Raw genomic sequence first — 19,606 nt, 5'->3', positions numbered from 1 at the left:
TGGACTGACTCCATGATCAGTCTGTCTCGCAGAGATGATTTCAAACCTAGATGATTTCAGCACTTTGTGTATGAAGATGGAGTGTTATCTCCCTCTCTCTGGTCGCCTCGCCATCTACCTCACTTAAGAAGGTCCATTGTTAAGTGCCAGGGGCCTGTGGGTGCTGTAAATCAGACTGCAGAGGGAGGGGATGTCTCCCATGGGGGAAGGCACACACTCCCAGCAGCCTTCGGGCTGATCTCATCCTGCCTATCCTAATGCTTTAATTAAGGAACTGGTCAATAGCAAAGAAGAAGGTGCTAAAGGGTATGATCTGCACTTCCTAACGCAGGACTGATGTGGCAATACCTACGCAGACAGAATGACAGGCCAATGTAAATTATTTCCTCCTCTCTGAAGAATGTGTGTATCAGCTATCACCGCACAGACGGTTATGACTGTTTAATCACCCAGTTTGACGTTGATACTTCTTACCTGCAGCATCTATAACAAATCATATTTCTCTGAACAAGACTGACTGCTGTGTTTATTTTTAGCAATCAGGTTGGATTTACGAACTCATAATTTGTGTCTGTTTTGACCTAAACTGCTTTTATGTTTCTATGTAAACTTAGATCTGGCTCATGTATTTTCAACCAGCTCCAGGCCATGTTACTATCAGGGATTGGCTCGTGTTAGATGTGCATTGATCATCTGCTGTCTCAGAACGAGTGCCATGGGTATCTAATCTTAATGTCTTGAGGAACATTGTTAGCAGACATTAGCTAAGGATACACCTCCCTCTTGTGGTGCAGACAAAGATCTGTTAAAGTGACTGTGTTGCAATGCATAGTTGTGCAAGTTGGTCATTGTAGGTGATTGATAATAATGAATCACTAACTATTTGTATTACTTGTTATAACTATCTTATCAACCTAAACAACTGCTATTTTATCAAACTGAGGATTTGCATCTAATTACTGAAATTGTTTTGTTTTTTGATCCAATCCAAAAACGGGAATGAGAGGTAGATTTGATTAATAGATCTAATAGGTGAGAGTAGTTAGTAGATTTAAACAGGCTGATGTTGCAGCCTCATCTCATAGTTTATAATGATTAATTGTCTCGTAATCCTTACCCAAAATTGTGTATGATGCCATGTTTTCGGTAGTCTCCTTGGAGATCAATTTTCTTTTGTCTAAAACGTTGTATTCAAGCCAGAATAATGTAGAGACAGGAGTAGATTACAGTACATTTTCTCACTCCATGACGAGTTGTTACCCAGGGTATTCTGTGAAAATGTTCAATACTGTAAATATAGAAAGAAATGTAGTTTTGGAGAAATTGGACCGCACATGATCACGGATGCCATCTGCTGACAAGATTGGTGCATTACATATTTCTGAAAATGTAGGCTGAAACATTCAGGAAGTAATGTGATATTTGATGACAAGTAACTTTGTGTATTATATTATGTTGACATAAGTGAAAGAAAATTGACATTTGTTTAAAAAGTGTAACAGCTTTATTAAGACTTGAGGCCCTAAAACTCCGTTCACTACAGTATTATAGACTGAGTCAAAATTGATTTCAATTCACCCCTGAAATGAGAAAAGAAGTGGGGCTCAAATTAAAAAATATATCTTTACTAAAACAAATTGTATACAATATCCTCCAACAAATACATGCAGAAGAAAGAAAAATGTTGACTAATCATGGCTGCTATACTAAAAAAAATGAAAAAATGGCAGCTTTTACTTTACACCTAACGGCAAGTTGAAGGATGTCTTGCCATTTTTCACAAGGAATCATCAGACTAAGGATTATAACTTTGTCAATACTTAGATTTTCTTTTGAAATGTAGGTCCCATACATACAATTTTCTACCCCTAGTACATTTTAAATATATATTAACTTCATAAAAAGTAGACAAGTCAGTGATGGGGCCCCAAAGTCCTTTCACATTATCTAAACATCTGGCGGTCTGGAAGTACCAGTCTAGAATACAATCCTCTACAACCCAGCTAACATCTTCTGTCCAGTGTTTTCAGTCAGATGCTCTCACCCAGAGGCCTGAAGATAATATAATGCAAGTCATCATTGGACGAAACACTGCGTGGCCCCTCTGCTCATCACCTTCATTGAAGATGCTCAAGGTTAAACTGGAGATGAAGTGACACGCACTGTAGATCACATTCAGTCAGGTCAAGACAGAGGAGACTTCAAATCTATGGATGAGCCACGTTACGTTATCAACTGTTTGAATTGTTTTCTGGATTGTGAGGGCTAGGCTAAACTAATTGGATACAAGAACATTTCCCAAGTATCTCCAGTAAAAACTATTTTTAGGACTGGTTTTGAATCGAATTGTGTTCTTATGTAAATCTGATGAACATGCTTACCGAAACACTTTTGAAAGGACAGTCTTTCAAAGTCATAAGAAAACTGTAATCGCTGAGTATTAAACAATAAAACTGACGGTGCTTTCTAGGAACAGACAGAGTAAAACCATTCATTTATATTGAGTGGGTTATTACAGAAGCACAATTCCTGGAACAGACAGGTTGTTCTTACATCCAGTTCTTAAATAAAACAGCTTGCTAAATGTGTCCTTCCTTCTACTGCACTTCAACAGTGCAGCCGCTTAACTGCCAGGATAAAAACCCTCTAAAACAAGGTAGAGCAGTGGATATGAGAGCCAACATAACTAAACTAATACCAGGATTAGTTTAACATTTTACATCTGAGGAGCAACTAGTTAACCTTTAGTGTTCTTCAAGCTGTTTGCACAAATCACGGTTGTGAGTTGTTGTACCTCAGTTCTACAGCTGGGGGAGTAGCAGGTAAGACAGGCTTTTTAGATCCATTTGAAATAATGCGATCTTCTTCATAAAAAGACAATGAATTACCAGTTAGCATTTTACTCTGTAATGAGCCCATCTCATGTTTAAAATTACGTGATATAAAATTACATCAAATTTTATTTCAGGTCACAAAACACCTTCACTATTGGACTGCAGTTATCTTTCCCTTATGAGCAGTAGCTGGTACTTGAAAAGCATTCGGAACACAAAATGAGAGAAATGAAACCCTAAAACATTAACAGTAATGTATGCGGGTCCTTTAGCGAACTGTCCATATATAGTAGAGGGCAGCACTGGGATGTTTGCGTGTCAACAGGATACCTAAGAGCTGCTGCACGATACATTGCATTCAAAAATACATCCAATGCCTCAGAAGCAATCCCCCGAAAATACCGGAAACATTTTAGATAAAATGATTTTTTCCCCCCTCATTTAGTTATTGCCGTAATACCGAGACCAGTGAATGAGTCCGTCCACTTTGTGTCTGTATCGTGAAAGGAAAGCAGATAAGAAAAATACAAAAATCCACTATCAAGCTCTGTGAAGGAGCTGGCGAGGGCAAAGTAAAGTTTGGTTGTGTATAAGCTAGGCTGTTTTCTCGTTACAGTACTGTTGAGCTCCAATGTGCGACATTACTGAGCTGCAGACTGCTATCTGTAGGGTCTCTGTGTGGAGCGGGGGTCAGACAGTCAGGCGGTTGTTGGAAGGCTGTAGGGGGCTCCAGGAAGCTGTATGGGCAGATGCTTCCTGTGCGTACTGGCTCTCTTCTTTGCTCATCCCCACTGTACATAGCCGCCGGTGTCTCAGCAGCCTGTCTGTCCGTGAGAAGCTCTGGAGGCAAGGGTTTAGTAGAAGTTAGTGAAATAACATCACTGACATGGCTAACACATGGTTGGGTTTAATGCTCACAAAATAAATGAAGCCGAAACAAAGGCTCTCTAACCTGATTGCAGCGATCACACTGGTACGGCTTCTCCCCGCTGTGCACCCTCTTGTGTCGGTCCAGGTGGTAACGCTGAATGAACCGCATATCACACGCATCACAAGCAAATGGCTTCTCTCCTGTAAACAACAACAGGCCCATTATTTAGCAGCATACCAAGACTCATGGCATATTTGATCTGTTAGAGCCTGTGGGTTTCTTGTAGTTTAATACAAGCAGAGAGAGATCCTTAAGGGTGGTCCTCTGGCTGAATAGTGGACTCACAAGTCAGCACACCGCCCTGTTTTCCATAAGTTACCCATAAATGCAAGTGAGGAAGGCCACATTGAAGAGGTGAGCTGTGGGTTCTCACCTGTATGTGTCAGTATGTGTCGCTTGAGGTGGTAGCTACTCCGGAAAGCTCCATAGCAGTGGTCACAGATGAAATTCTTCTGGACTTTCAAGGAACTGTCATCATCGTCCATTTCCATTGTTGGAATAAAATGCTAACAAGAATAACACAATTAGTTTAAAGTGAACTTAACATCAGGATTAGGTGTTTGCACTTTTGCATGTTTGCTTTAAAAAAGGCATGCTCTGTAAGTATCCTCACCTCGACTTTAACTTTGCTGGAGGATCCTGCTTTTTTGTGCTTCTTCTTGGGCTGCATATTCTGGTTTGCCTGCATGTCCTTTCCATCAGCCAGTCTTGATGAGTGGTAGTCCCCGTCTTTTCGGATCAACTTTAGGAGGAAGGAATGGTAGTAGGTTAACTGCACAGTATGCTAGCTCGTAATCAAGCAGCAAACAAAGTCAGATATACAAGGTAGCACTCTGACCCCTTTAGAATGTACATGCTGTCTAAACCATTTTAATACATTTTAAATATTTCTGTATAATGTAGTTTTAAGTAGATATTCATGTATTTTCCAACAACTACAACGCATAAGGAGAACCTAATGTATGTATGTATATATATATATATATATATATATGTGTAATATATACATAACAAATGTAATGTAGGAAAAATAGTTGTAATATTACAAAATGTCTTCATTGGATAAGTTATAAAATATATTAATAAACACTTACAACTTAATTTGAGTGTGTTATTAATCATGTTTAAAATGTTTCATAGTGATGATAAAGTCTAAATAGGAGGGAGAGGGCACATGTATAATCTTATCAAACAACTCCAATGGACGTTTCCTTTTGAGTCTCACCAGAGAATTGGTGCTACCCGTTTCCAGAATGAGTTTTAAGTCTAGTTACGTTTATTTCCATCACCATAACATTCGTCTATTAACAGCTCACATTTTGTTCCTGATGGCAAAGTTTACAAAGGTAGAAAGAATAGCTCTAACAGGCTTCCTGAGTGACCCCGCCCAGACTCATTGCCTTCTTACCAGCGGTGGACAGCTCCCGGCTGAGGGGTGGCCCATGTGGCTTTGGTGAGGTTGTTGGTGGTGGACCTGGTGTCCGTGTTGGTTGTGGATTTGCTGCGAGTGGGGTTGGTGGCTCTCGGGACTGGGCCTGTGCCCCTGACCCAAGGGTGACATCATCCTCTTCTGGCCTGGGATGTTGTTGGCTTGCATCAGGGCCATGCTGGACAGCACCGCCTCGCAGCCCAGCAACCCGGCCTGGCAACACAAACAGCAAGTCAGAGCAGAAAGGGGGGCCCGCAGGACTCCTCACAGAGACAAGGAGTCAGGGGACAGAGAGGGAGTTGAGTAATGGGAATAACAGAGAAATGAACTGGCAATCAGGATGGAAATACAAACTAAAAACATGACGGTGATTCTGGAGATGAAGAGACTTCAACTGACCCATTTCATATGGTCTCGAACAGAGTTGTTTGTATGGTGTGTCATCGCCGTGGTTTGAATGCGTGTGTGTTTGGGGGGAACAGAGGGGGCTTCACTTAGGATGAGGGGTAACAGAAGAGACCACACCCACCCAAATCATCAGGGGCCAAAGCCTGAAAGTAGAGTAAAGACAATTTTTCCATGCTGGAATCAGGAGCTGGAAAACCAGACCAATCTAATAAATGTTTCAAATCTGGATATACCACTAGAAATGTAGGTCCAGCCTTAGTAAGGGCTGTTTACCAGGCAAGACAACCCTAGTGATTTGGTTCACGCCACGTTTCAATGGTTGACAGAAGAAAAAATAAAACTTTGAGAAAAAATAAAGACATCCAATGGGAATAGGTAAACAATGAACAACAAAAGAAAACTTTGTAGATATGATAAATCCCACAAAAGGTTTTCATACATGAGGTTATAACAAAACATATAAAAGACACAAAACTAAAAGAAATAGGCTGTTGTTTGAGAGCAGCGAGTGAACTATCAATTACAATGTGATCTACCTTAAATTAAATTGTCAAGGGTATCATAAAATGTGATAAAGGGACGATGTGACGTTTGTTTGACTGATTAAAGGTAAGGGGGGTCCTATTAGCCCTGGATCTGATGCTGGAAAACATGTCCATGCCGATAAGAGCGTAAATAGGTCTAGACCTACCATGATGTAAGACAGTTATGTTGGCTCTTGTGATGTTTCAAAACCAAAAGGATGAATCTTTTGATGTAACAAAGAGTTCAGGAGTCAGTTAATCATTGAAGAGTGAATTTGATGTCAGGTAAGCAAGTCTGGTACTGAGGCTGCGGAATCCCTTAACTCAATGACCGGTGGTGCAATCCTAAAGCATTGTATGATAATGACCAAACACCACAAAAGTATTTCCTTGAGATCAATCCTGTATTTATATATATATAAACATATTTGATCTCGTCTTTGCATTATGAATTCCTAATTGACTAATAGAGAATACACCATGATCATTTTAGTTTGATGTGTTATGACGTCCAAAGGGAAAATGGAAACTGTCAAAAAGAAAACAAAAATCTCGGTAGAAAAGATTGATCAAACAAATGCTTCATGCACAAAATGTGATAAACTACTCTAACATACTGTGGTGTAATACTGATACTTTTTTTTTTTAATATCTCAAATGAATCTGCTGTTTCGGAGCGGCAAGTTCACTGTAAATTACAATTGTTTCTCCCCTAGATTCAATGTTTATGGGCATAATAAAATGGAATACAGGCACCATGTGATGTTTCATTTAGACTGATCAAAGCTAAAGTGCGTCCTTATATAACCGTAAAAATGGCACTTCAAAAGAATATCCACGCAGATAAGATAAGGTTTTGAATAAGTACTGCCTTCTTTCTTAGAAGGTTATATTGTCTTTTATCAAATTTCAAAACCATGGGGAGAATTATTGAGGTGTCTGAGAGTTCAGTAGTAGCAGTTTATCAGTTAACAGTGAAATCGATTTCATACAATACAATTTGGCACCTAAGTTGCAGATTCTACGAGTTTTGGAACCCAAACACCTGCGGTGCAAGTCAAAAGCTGTGCCTGATGATGAACAAACACGGTTTTGTGCTTTTATGTTGTATTTTGTAGTGTATAATGGTGAACATACCGTGCAATGGATTGATTTAAGGATTAAAATACATGACTTCATGGGCTGTTTGTACCTACGTAAAGAGTTACTGAGAAAAATTAATTACTTATTTGATCCTCTAGGATGCTGCCTAGGTTCAATACATTGTGTTAAATGTACTGACACATTTGTAAAAAAAACGAACACCTTGGTTAGAAGTAAGTTTATATCCCATCAAAAAGCTTTCAACATTTTTATTTTATAATTTACCAAGAGAGCTATGGTGGAAAGAAGTGCCTCTCATGGTGTGGCATTAAGCACAAGGCTTACAATGGTCAGACACAGTTTGGCCTTTTCACAGAAGTCTTAAGAGATGGATGTTTGTAAGTATTGCAGTCTTCTGTGTTAAGTGCATATCAAAGGCTGTGAATAAAAATATATATCAGATGTTTACCTTTGCAGACCGTGCACAAGGGCTTTGATGGTCAACAAACACTGCTATTCATCACTTAAGTAAAACACGTTTCCATTTATCTTTACGTTGAATATTAATTGTTATATGTATGTCCAACCGTGTGGTTTAAATTATTTTGCAGAAAACATGCATTTGATCACAAGTGGGCTAGCTAGCGACATAAAAACGAAGGAAATCCTTTTGTAAAAGCGAACCTCTCTGCACAAATGAGCTTTATTCATTAATCGGGAGCACATTGGGTAATGCAGTTTATATCTGGACACACTATTTAGACGGTGGCTTTTAAAGTGTGCAGCATGCTGAGAGGCTTTGCTGAACACAACAGAATAGGCTAACCTGCTAGCTAGCCAGTAGTTGGGTTGTGGGACAACTCTTGTGTGAGAGCACCCCCACCCCCCGCCCCAGACAACACAACAACAGCAGGGCGTGCAGGCTCAGCGCCGACCGCTAAATAACACCTTCCTCCCCGGCTACAGCGCTCACAAACACGCGTGTAGCAGAGTATAAACACGGTCAAACAGCAGAGAGTGAAATTCTTTCGCAAATGGACTGCTTACCTTTTGATTTTTAGAGTTTTGTAGGTTATTATTTCTTGTCGCACTTCCAATTTTTTCTCAGTTTACAAACACTGACAGGAAACGCCACCGGAAGAGCTTCTCGGGAAGCGTTGTGATTGGCCAGACTCCCTGTCACGTGATTGAAGCAGCATGACCCACATTTACGGCCATAATTGTGAGGGAGTGGTGTCCTTTGATTGCACACATCCGAATTTGTTGTTCTGGTTTTCTTACACATTATATTATACCGTATAATAACATATGTTGGTATATAACTATATAATATGGTATTTATCATTGATATATATATATATATATACAATCTAATGTTACAATGTGCATTGACCTGCACTATTTTCTATACATTTTTAGTTCAGCACCGGTTTCCAACATAAAAAGGTCTAGTCATTGAGTTTGCATTTGCCAATATAGAATTAAGCAAACAAAAGTTAATTATTGATTGTAAACAAATATGTTCCTTCATTTTACATCTAAAAATCAATTCACACAATAAGAAGAATTACATATTTCTGGATGCACTTTAGATATGTTTTCAGAACAGCAGTTTTATTCAGTGGATATATTTAAAAATAATAAGAAACATATATCAATTTGTTTGTCCATTGATTCATAACAGACAGATGTTGATCCATGGTCGTCAGATTTTAGTATATGACATGTTACTTGTTAGTATATCATTGTAAATATGACAACTGTCTTAATTGAGCAAATCAAATATCTCAATGGTACAGTCAGGCTGTTTGTTAAAGTTTCAACATTAAAATACAACGCATAATGCACAACTTCTAAGGTCTAGAAAACACTTCTTTCAAGTTGCTTTGTTTACAAGTCATTTCCCAGTCTTTCAATTTCGTCAAGGGAGAAGTCCATATCTTCCTTGGAAACCAGCGTAGAGAGGACAATCATGCGGAAAAAGTTGACCTTGTCTCCCAAAGGTTGGTAGCCCACCATCATCGTGCCTTGCTTTATCATTCGCTCCTTGATGACTGGAGCTACCTATTATCAAGAACAAAAACACACACTTTTTGATTCAGAAGCTCTGCTGAGGTGAATGCTTTAAGATGGTGGCCTTGGTGTTTTATTAACAAAGCATGCAACACAATCATTTAGTCTTTCTGTTCCCAATCCAGTGAGACTTACATTTGCCAGTCTGTCCTGGTAATCTGCATTTCCTTCCTTTCCCCTCATGCTGGGCGGTATAAACCAGAAGCATACATTCAGAAACTCTGGCTGCCCGTGGAGAAAAACAAACAGGTACTCTGGGTGAAAACATTTAATCTTCAGTATGATATGATATCAGCATGCTTGAGATATTTACTCACCTCCCACAAAAGATGAAACCCTTCCCTTTTCTTCATTTGCTCCACCAGATACCTGCAAGAGGGATGTTAACAAATAACAATACAATACAGGGGGCTTTATTGGCATGACCACCTTTTAAACATAGTATTGCAAAAGCATTCCGCACGAGGCGATATAACAGAATAACATTTTCTGTTAATCTTCATTACAGCTCAACAAACAGATAGACAGCAGTGCTTTTATTCTGTCTCAATAGGATAATATCAATTCGAATTTCAACTATACTAGGTTTGTGTTTTACTTCAGCTGGATGCCTACCTTACAAGGTTAAACGCTTTGTCTACACGCTCAGCCAAGCCAATGGAGCCAACAGCTTTCCACATCAACCATAGCTTCAGACAGTCAACTTTGCGGCCACACTGTACTGTCTTGTCCCCGACATCCAGATTGACATCATAGAATTTGTCTAGCTGGAAGAGGTAGGTGGCATTGGCACTGTGGCACTTTTTCAACAAGTTCTGAGGACAAGCACAAGTAAAATACTGTCACTGATTAATACAACGTTAAACTTGATTATTGTATCAGATAATGCTGTAGCCTCAAACCGTTGTATCCTGCAGCAGCAAGGCAGAACACTGTAGGCCAGTCATCAGCATCTTGTGTGGATTCCAGGCTACTGAATTTGCTCTTAACACACACAAACAAACGTATGAACAAACACGAACATTGTTCATATTGACCATATCTGCCTAACTGTGTATCTAGTTGTATCATTTATAACAGTGAAAGTGTATTTTTATCAGGCATATTAATACCTGGCAACCCCTTGCATCAGATGTCTGTGCTGCTCGGAAAACAGCACACTCCCCCCCCAGGCAGCCTGAAACACAACAAAACATTAAAAAAACCTTAAACTTGAGCAAAGACAACAGAAGCTTGTCCACTGTTTTAAATGTGTCTCCTTGAGGACCACTCACGTCTACATGCATCCAGACGTTGTGTTTCTCGCAGACATCAGCTATGCGGTCCAGTGGGTCAAACGCACCCCGCACTGTTGTCCCTGATGTGCAGCTCACAAGTAAAGGTACTGCACCCTGATGGAAACAAACTGAAAATGAACACAGCATCCTTGCACCTGTGAATTCAGGTTTGCAGGATATACAAATTGTTTAAACCTATAACTTTCAAATAATCACTGTTAAAACGAATTTAAGGGACAAAAGTTCATGTTAAATATAATCTATTTGAGTGCTTAGTGAATTTACCTGAGATTTTGTCAGCTTTATCTTTTCATTCAGGTCCTCTGGATTAATGCGGCCTCTAAAGCGCACAAAATATAATGGAAAATGTATTATTCTGACTATATAGAACCCTGATTGTCATAGTGTATAGGGCTATCAATTATTATAGATCTTTAAGTAATCGTCCAGGCTATAAAACGTCCAATCATACCAAAGTATTTTCACATCGTAATGTCTCGAAATTGCTTTTTCTATCCGACCAACAGTCTAAAAGATGTCAATATACAAAATAAAAGGAAAACTTTATGTCCTCACATTTAATAAGATGAAAGTAATTTTTTTTGCCTTAAACTCAAGCATTAATTGATTATTATAATTTGATTTATTATCAATGGTTTCAGCTCTTTTTATAAAAAATACATTACCCTTCATCCACTTTCACCACGATGATATTGTCTGTCCCAATGCCCAGAAAGGCAGCCCCTTTCTTCACAGAGTAATGGCTCTGGAAAAACAAACATATTTATGTAGAGACAACACAGTAGCGAGAGTGTGATCCTCTGATACAGTTTCAATCTCCACAGCGACATAAACTCCTCAAGCATGCAGTGTTTAACAGCTTTTCCTGACCTCGGCAGATGTAAAGATGGTAAGCCGTGGGACAACCCACAGACCCTGGCTTTTCACCTCTGGGAAAAGTCGGTAGCGTGCGAGGTTCATGGCAAACATGTTAGAGGTAGACCCCCCAGGGCAGAAAATACCATCACCTTCTGTCCAGCCAACCAGCTGCCGCAGTGATCTTAAAACCTCAGTCTCCATCAGCACAAACACTGGGGCCACCTCATAGGTAAAGCTGCAATTAACACATAAAAAAAGTTGTATTTCGTACTGTATTCTTACATAATTTATTAACTTAACGCCAAAATTAATTTTATTTAGATTCTTACAGGTTAGTGTTAAGAGCCTCACTGAGGAATCGTCCAGCCAGGGCATGATAGTCCACTCCTGCAAACAGCTGATTAAAGAAACGTGGGTGACCTGGAAGAAAAAAGCAAAGTCTCATCATTACAGAAAATAAGGTTTACTAAACATGTAAATGTCTCTGCTGTCTCTGGCAGGCTCACTTGTCTTGATGCTGTACTTGGCAACATCTTTTACTCTCTGTAGGAGCCTCTGTTGTGGCTCCCCCTCCGCCCTGAGCTCCAAATCCAGCAGCAGAGCCAGATCTTCAGGCCCTTTCCACTCACAGACCTGCAGGAAGAACACATGGACTTTTAGTTTTTGCTCAGGGAACTCACTGTAATCTGACGCCATTGTCAATTTAGGCCACCTTCTGCTTGACGTCTGTACCCTTGCAGAGAACCTCCTCTATAATGATTTTGAAGGCTTCATTCAAGAAGAGTTGGCCCTCTGAATGGTCAATGAGAGGCTCATTTATGTCACAGAGATTAGCTGGATCCTGCCCATCCGCTGTTAGGAGAGAAGTTGAACATTTAAAAAAGAATTCAAAGATTACAAACATGAATAAACATGCATAGCACAATGTACTTACATGAGTGGAAACATGTTGGCCATTTCCACCCTTTCCAAGTTGGTGAATCTCTACCCCTTTGCTTGGCTCTACTGACAAGGCAGACAGCAACTGTCTAAAAAGCAAAGGCAGAGTGAGGAACAAAAGAAGGGGGAGGTAGTTGACCTTTGTCCCAATTAAGTTACCTAATGTTGTCAAAGAAAAGGCGGAAGGAGGAGAATAAAACTTAGAGTCAGCAAATGTTATACAAGTTTATGAAGTGTAGTTGTGAAACATAGGCACTACTATTCTTTCCTACTTTGCATGATGACATGAGTTGATATCCCAACATATACACTAAGAAATAAGGAACATTTGTTTAAAAACAACAATATAAAAGATCAAGAAGGAACACATCAGCATAACTGTTGTGACACCTAATAATCTGCTCACTTAGACAAAATGCAATTTCTCCAAAAAACTCAAGATGAATAAAAAGACAAGTTAAGCAAAACAGGACATAATTAACTAATTACCTAGAGTATTTATTCACATTAAACTCAAATGAGCACAACTCTGTTGTTTGTCTTCTCCTTGGACTGGAAGAAGAATAAAACCCACACATAGATACAATAAACAGAAAAAGAAAGAAAAGACTTAACGGCCCGTCCACACAGCAGCGTTAAAAAATCTTCCAACGCTTCTGCCCATTCACTTTGAATGGGGTGACGTCACGTTGCCTCGCTTTTCGCCGAACTGCATTGTGGGGAAGCAAAGCGAAGATTTCCAGGATTTTCACGATTCAAAAATTGAATAATGTTCAACTTTTGAAGCTGAGGTGGAAACGTCAGCCAATCAAATCCCGTTTATGCAAATCTGACAGTACAAGCGCTAGCCAATCAAACCGCATGTAAACTGGGAGAGACATACCGCAGTTCATTTCCTCATATTCCAAACGAGAAATTACGGTAGCAAATCACCCGATTCTTTACGACCAGTAACTATTTACCGGAATACAAACCGGAGGAACCAGGCATGGAGGGAGGTGGCAGAGACAGTGGGTGAAACTGGTAGGTTTTCGCCTGTTTGGGGAGTTTATATATATATTGCTCGCATAAAATCCCCGGGTTTTTTTGCTTTTTATGTCAGGGGCGGTAGATTCATGTGATTGGTTGTTGGTCGCGTTGCTCGCAAAAAATCCCCAAGCTTTCAGACACGCCCAGCTCCAAGATTTTCAAGATTTTTTTAACGCTGCTGTGCGGACGGGAAGTTTCTATATCATTACTTTTACAGAAAGGTAACATTAGTTGATCATTAAACTTAGCCACATATTAATACCCATTAACCTTGGACCCAGTCCAACAGAAATACAATAGATGTTGTAGCTATATATAAATCGAAACACATATGAAGAACAAAATAAGTCACTGGTACTTATTGGCAATGTGGGGTGATTTAACAAAGTAATAAGTCTTCAAGTGTGGTTTTTCTGATATGGAAAATATGATGGATGTCTATATGATGGAACACTTAAGTTCACAGTAAAAACAGTGTCTCGGTCACAGCATGTACCATTGCCTCATTTCATATCCAACAGGAAGTCAATGCTTTCAGGTGGCAGTGCCCAGTCTCCCTGACTGAGCAGCGAGTGCAGGTTCGCAGCAGTGGCTTTTTCCCTCTGACAGGTGCTCCAGTAGCGCAGCATGGCAAACACTCGCTCCACATGAATTGAGTTGTCCTCTTCAATCTGTTCTATCTTCACAGTAGAGATTTCCAGAGCCAGTCTGCCAATCTCCCTCCAAGATTTGCCAATGGTACGAGCCACGGTCATCAGCTGCTTCTCCTGAACCAAGCAAGAGCCTATGCAATGAGAGAGACACATCAGACATTGGTCAAGGTCTCTACAATGTATTAAGGTGAATATCTTTGTATTGCTTCCCCTTATTGACCTCATGTAAACAAATATGCAACTAGGGCCCTTTAAGAGTGATCTACCAGGGAAGAACACACTTCCCTACATGCTACAAACCCCCACTACTTACATAGTGTGCTCTTTATTATTCTATCTCCCCTGCCCCTCAGTCAGCCTGACACCCACCTTTTTTGCAGATCTGTTTGGATGGAATGATCTCTTGTAGGTCAGGAGTTTCTCTCTTTCTCTTGATTATTCCTTGTCAATAGAAACGTTTTATATTTAACATGGAAATCTAAAAGAACATCAATACTGAATAATGAACAGACTTTGTCCTACCTGAAGACACTGTGTTTATGTCCAAATCCTTAATAAAGCAAAGCAATGGGAAGGTTTCCTGCAGGGCGTGTTCGTTCAGCAGTTTCAGTAGACCCCGCGCTGCTTCAGGCCCTCTTTGGATGATGAGATCCAACAGGTCAGTCACCTTCTCACTAGGAAAACGGCATGCTTTCACCTGCTGGTAGCCGTGAACAGACAGCAGGCAGCGAGAGTCTGTATGCTGCAGGACAAAATCAGCATCTGCGCTTAGAATTTCTATTAGCTTGACCTTCAGGCTTCTGAGTAGCTGGATTTCTGCTGCTGGTTCCTCAGCCATGTCTGAATGTTACTTCAATGAGAAGAAAAAAAAAAAAAAAAAAGTGTTCATCCATCATTGAAATGCAAGCAAAGATCAAATCGGAAATATTTGCAAAACAAGTATTGAATTCATTGTTGCAGTTGTAGCCACTGGTAGCCAGTAATGAGAGCAGAGAGCAGTTGAGTGTTGAAAAACTGTCGGGCTGCTGCATTCTGGATGAGCTGCAGAGGATGGACAGCACTTGCAGATAGACAAAGCAGCAAGGAGTTAGAGAAGTCAAGACAAGGCGTGAGATGACACAAGCCGGGACCAGAACCTGCGTTAAGACACTTCTGGGTCAGTATCCTCCTGATGTTGTAAAGAGTGTTTCAGCACGAGGAAGTTTAAGCAGCGATGTTGGCAGAGAAGGACAGTTTGTTGTCCAGTGTCCCACCCAGAAAACTTGCAGAACTCAGTGTTTTAAGTTTCTGACAGGCAGTTCTACAGGCTGAGTGTGACGGGGTTTTAGGTGTACAGGAGTCTGTGGGAAGGGGAGAGCGGACAGAGTGATGAGGATATGTGCGATGCATGTATTACGGGATAACACGTGAACAGGAACAGAGAGTATGCACATCTGAACAGGGAGAGGGAAGCAAAAGCACAAATAAGATACCTAACAGAGTCAAAGTAGAGTTGGCCTCCACTCAGACTCCTACAAGACTCCTTTGTCTTTATCTGTCTCCTTCTGCTGAGACTGCCGCTTAAAGAAAATGCTCGTTTATAGGGACACCAGCCTTGATAACTCACTTGGCTAACTTTGCTATAGCTATAACGACGAGGGGATACAATGAATTAATTCAATTTAATGCAATGGCCCACAGTAGAAACGGCCACACTTCACACTCTAATCAGGAACATGTAGGTCGACTTTTTGAAGTCCGAAAAAGCTCCACTGAAGAAACCGAATTTTTCGGAATGTGAACACAATTTTAAACAAAGAACAGATTTTACACACAGCACACTAAAATGGTAACATGGTAAATTGGCTGGATTTATATAGCGCTTTTCTAGTCTTTAAGACTCTTTGTTACAAGTCAGCCTTCACACACATTCATACAGAGGCAGCCTTACAAGGGGCCACCTGCTCAGGGACATTCACACACATTCACTCACCATTGGCCATTCAATCAGAAGCAACATAAAAGAAAGAGCTTTGCAAAACAGAAAATATACTCAGCAAGAAGTAAGTTCCTACTTAAAGTGGACCTATCATGCTACATTTGAAAAATATATTGTAGGGCTATACCTATATAAAACATGTCTGTGAAGTTTTTTTTTCAAAATACCAAACAGATCACCCATTGTAGCCATGCCTCTTACTGTTCAAACCCCTCTTTTGCAGCCTGGTTAGAGAAAAGCGGATCTTGGGTCCTTAGCTTGAAAAAAAGAAAAGAAGAGGAGGCGGAGCTAATGCCTCATCAGAATTCTACCGGATATAATTTTATATTCGGTTGTAATAAAACGCAATCCTGTTTAAACCACGTCAAGGATTATTTCTAAAAATAGTAAGGAGCTCAAATGCTTTTTCTCTTGCGGGTTTATCACAAGGTGAGTTCTTTTTTTATTTCCTGCTTTTTAAACACATGTGCTTTTCAGTACAGGTTAGCTCTGAGTGTTAGCGAGGCTTGCTAATGTAAACAAAGACAAGATTACGTCCAAAACACGTCAGGCATTGTTTCTGAAAGCAACTTGCTGTGGGTCCGCCGACGTCACAGCGGATGGAAAACGTCGACGGATGGAATCTGTATCCGCTCGTTGTACACCCGTTTTTAAAAGATTTGGGTACGGAGGAAAATAGAAAGGGTTTTATTTTCTGACGCTGCGTGAGTTCCCACACGCAACGAATTTCACAAAGTGCATTTTGCAAGTATGAACTGCAAAATGTGAGATTAGCATAAAACTGAAAGTGATGGCCAGCAATACAAACTTCCACAAATCAGTGTGAGTGGAATTTTTGAAGCCCCGGGAAGCTCTAGGAGCCAAGACCCCTCCTTTTCGTAACTTAAACACAATTTGAACCAAAGAACAAATTTACACATAGCACACTAAAAGAAAGAAGCAAACACAGCATAAAATATTCTCAGCATTGACTTTAAGCAGTCCTAGGTATGTTCCTCCTCGTCAAAATGAACACTTAACGGATTCTATTGATTGAATAGATTGGACAACTGTTAATGGATAACAGGACTTCTTCACTTAGTCCTAATGGATTTTTCTTGGTAACACTTTCAAGGCCATTGTAGCAAGTCCCTATACTTGCCAACATTGAGAAGTCAGAAATCGGGAGCATTTCAAAATGCAAAATGGGGGGGGGGGGGGGGGTTTATCGCCGGAGATGTTAGATTAACATTAACATGCTTATTGTAGTTCTAAGTGCAATGCCAAAGCCACTCTATCAAGGAAGATGAAATAAGATGCTTTCTTTGAATACGACTAGCCGACTAATTGTTTGGGAAAGTTAATAGCTTTGGTCCTGAAGAATGTGAAGTGTTATAAGAAACAGTCATTCTAAGGTTAAGTAGGTTTTATAATGCTGTAAATCAACAGAACTTTCGATAACAATATGTTTATTTCTTATGATTTAAAAACAACATTATTAACCGGTATATTCTACGTTATTAACAGTATTTATGTCAGTACATAGGCATCAAGTACGACTTTATATAACAGATAGTATATAGTAGACTCTTACCATTTATTGTAACAGCTGGAGTAACAACACGATTAAAAAGAGTTATTTTCAACAGACGGAAAACATTTCTTGTGTTTACAATGCTGAGACGCATTTCCTTCTCCGTACTTTCTTAGACTGCAGCATTTTTGTGTGCTTCCATCCAGTGGACGGATGACTTAACCGCAGGAAGGTGCCATGGTCGTGGTGATTTGGTGACATCTGGTGGAAAGGAAAATATCATCATAATAACACAATGTTTAAGCAAAGATAAGACGTTATTGATTGACATGTTGTAAGCAGAACAGACACCGACTCAGAGAAAAAAGGTTCAGAATCAAGCAAAAATAAAAAATGAGAGATATTTGGAGAGAAAAGTGAAAAGGGACTTTAACAGTTTGAGCAAAATATGTCTATTGCCAAAGGCTATATGAAGTGTGCAAACCACATAGTTTTGTATCTGTCATATCCAAATTCAGTTAAACTTCAGTAATACTACAATAATTAAATATATAAACTACTGTATCTATCTACTGTATCTATCTACTGTATCTATCTATCTATCTATCTATCTATCTATCTATCTATCTATCTATCTATTTAGATAAAATCGTTTGTTTAACCAAAACTAAATGGATTCTCTTCTTCTCAGCACTCTTCCTCAAAACTAGAAGCTTAATCATTTATGTTGACTTCGAGAAACGTGTTGTTGTTCATACTGTGGAAGGGAAATGCTGTTAACATGGAAATAAATATTTGATAGATCTGTTTGAGCAGAAAAGATTCACTTAATGAATTCCAAACAGAAGGTGTGTTTTCAGGAACATGCAGGGCCATGTGAATGATGTGGAATACACAGTGCATCTGAACTTAGTGTATAATTTCCTGCCATGGTCTCTGACTGTTAGCGGAGGAAAATTATCAGCCACCACTGTTCACACGTCTGCTTAGTCTGTTTACTCAGCCTCAGCTCTGGGAAATGACAAATCAATATGTTATTCCTGGACAGATATTTGCTTTGTGTGAGAGGTAAAGCCTCTGGAGCCCATTTCATCCACACACAGTATACACTCTGAGTCCCTGTGTGTGTATTAGCTGTCTGAATAAATCCAGATTTCTCTCTGCATACAGTAGGTGGAAAGTAGAGAACCACCATTTATTCCTATTGTTTATTCTTACCACCCAGGTGAGACTGCTGTTTCAAAGAGGAATGCACATTCATCTATCTATATATATATATATATATATATATATATATATATATATATATATATATATATATATATATATATATATATATATATATATATATATATATATAAGTAGAGTCCATTTATGATCATGTACTTTTAATGATTGTATTATGCTTTAAATCTTCATTATGTTCAGTTTTTATTTGAGAAGATACATTGTGAAAACTAAGACAAATCTCAAACGCACTGATCTAATTATCTAAAAGAAAATACACATGTTGACACTATGCATTGCACTCTGCTGTGTAATGTGCCTGTGAAATGTGCACTTAGTCATATTGCATTAAAATGAGTGGAACACAAGTGGAGCATATTCTATATGGAAGATGAAAATGAACTTTCTCTGCCGCTCATCGAGCACGAACCCACTCATACCCTTGTGCTTTTCAGGCCCCATCACACTCTCTGTCATGTGGTAAACTCCATTTATATGTGCATGCTATTGGTGGATGGTATAATAGCTTGGACGCTCCACGGTGCTGATGGAAAATAATGCAGTTTCCTTATGAGTGGCTCTGGCTTTATTCTCCAAACCTCTGCACAGGGAAAATTGGGATTTTGTACAATAGATCGTGTGTGTGTTTTTTTTATGTGTGTGTGTGTGTGTGTGTGTGTGTGTGTGTGTGTGTGTGTGTGTGTGTGTGTGTGTGTGTGTGTGTGTGTGTGTGTGTGTGTGTGTGTGTGTGTGTGTGTGTGTGTGTGTGTGTGTGTGTGTGTGTGTGTGTGTGTGTGTGTGTGTGTGTGTGTGTGTTCTTTTATTTATG

General features: G+C 39.6%; 3 protein-coding genes across 4 annotated transcripts; all 3 read right to left on the bottom strand.

Annotated features, from left to right (window-relative positions):
• Window positions 1–1,609: 1,609 nt before the first annotated feature.
• On the bottom strand, window positions 1,610–8,404 carry znf740b (zinc finger protein 740b). Of its 2 annotated transcripts, XM_079674407.1 has the most exons (7): window positions 8,257–8,404; window positions 5,594–5,745; window positions 5,174–5,407; window positions 4,379–4,507; window positions 4,139–4,271; window positions 3,787–3,905; window positions 1,610–3,674 (listed from the first exon to the last, which is right to left on the bottom strand). In XM_079674407.1, the coding sequence occupies exons 2-7, from the start codon at window positions 5,636–5,638 to the stop codon at window positions 3,525–3,527; spliced, it is 810 nt and encodes a 269-aa protein (XP_079530533.1). In that variant the 5' UTR covers window positions 5,639–5,745; window positions 8,257–8,404; the 3' UTR covers window positions 1,610–3,524. The 2 variants fall into 2 exon arrangements, with proteins under 2 accessions (XP_079530533.1, XP_079530534.1); XM_079674408.1 differs by lacking the exon at window positions 5,594–5,745 and having other exon boundaries at window positions 8,257–8,393.
• A 398-nt stretch (window positions 8,405–8,802) lies between these two features.
• On the bottom strand, window positions 8,803–14,037 carry csad (cysteine sulfinic acid decarboxylase). Its single transcript, XM_079676433.1, has 15 exons — window positions 13,903–14,037; window positions 12,373–12,466; window positions 12,151–12,290; window positions 11,945–12,071; window positions 11,768–11,858; window positions 11,451–11,673; window positions 11,246–11,325; window positions 10,845–10,899; window positions 10,557–10,673; window positions 10,395–10,459; window positions 10,185–10,266; window positions 9,898–10,097; window positions 9,600–9,651; window positions 9,418–9,507; window positions 8,803–9,273 (listed from the first exon to the last, which is right to left on the bottom strand). The coding sequence occupies exons 1-15, from the start codon at window positions 13,903–13,905 to the stop codon at window positions 9,100–9,102; spliced, it is 1,593 nt and encodes a 530-aa protein (XP_079532559.1). The 5' UTR covers window positions 13,906–14,037; the 3' UTR covers window positions 8,803–9,099.
• LOC307036279 (uncharacterized protein) lies at window positions 12,589–17,722 on the bottom strand. Its single transcript, XM_079676434.1, has 4 exons — window positions 17,611–17,722; window positions 14,582–14,909; window positions 14,429–14,500; window positions 12,589–14,190 (listed from the first exon to the last, which is right to left on the bottom strand). Exons 2-4 carry the CDS (start codon window positions 14,895–14,897, stop codon window positions 13,910–13,912), a joined length of 669 nt encoding a protein of 222 aa, XP_079532560.1. The 5' UTR covers window positions 14,898–14,909; window positions 17,611–17,722; the 3' UTR covers window positions 12,589–13,909.
• Between the last annotated feature and the right edge of the window lie 1,884 nt (window positions 17,723–19,606).

The sequence above is a fragment of the Notothenia rossii genome, assembly GCF_949606895.1.
Source record: "Notothenia rossii genome assembly, chromosome: 4".
Classification (NCBI taxonomy): Eukaryota; Metazoa; Chordata; class Actinopteri; order Perciformes; family Nototheniidae; genus Notothenia; species Notothenia rossii.
Note: the sequence above shows the minus strand (reverse complement) of the source record. Positions and strands in the feature narration are given on the sequence as shown.

Coding starts and splice junctions, on each gene's coding strand:
- LOC307036279 (XM_079676434.1), bottom strand. CDS start 14,897: ATGGCTGAGGAACCAGCAGCAGAAATCCAGCTACTCAGAAGCCTGAAG. Junction 14,501..14,581: donor CATAAACACAGTGTCTTCAG/GTAGGACAAAGT, acceptor TCTATTGACAAG/GAATAATCAAGAGAAAGAGA. Junction 14,191..14,428: donor CAAACAGATCTGCAAAAAAG/GTGGGTGTCAGG, acceptor CTCATTGCATAG/GCTCTTGCTTGGTTCAGGAG.
- csad (XM_079676433.1), bottom strand. Junction 11,674..11,767: donor GAGGCTCTTAACACTAACCT/GTAAGAATCTAA, acceptor TGTTAATTGCAG/CTTTACCTATGAGGTGGCCC. Junction 10,460..10,556: donor ACGTCTGGATGCATGTAGAC/GTGAGTGGTCCT, acceptor GTTGTGTTTCAG/GCTGCCTGGGGGGGGAGTGT.
- znf740b (XM_079674407.1), bottom strand. CDS start 5,638: ATGACACACCATACAAACAACTCTGTTCGAGACCATATGAAATGG. Junction 5,408..5,593: donor TTCGAGACCATATGAAATGG/GTCAGTTGAAGT, acceptor TTGTGTTGCCAG/GCCGGGTTGCTGGGCTGCGA. Junction 3,906..4,138: donor ACACATACTGACACATACAG/GTGAGAACCCAC, acceptor TGTTGTTTACAG/GAGAGAAGCCATTTGCTTGT.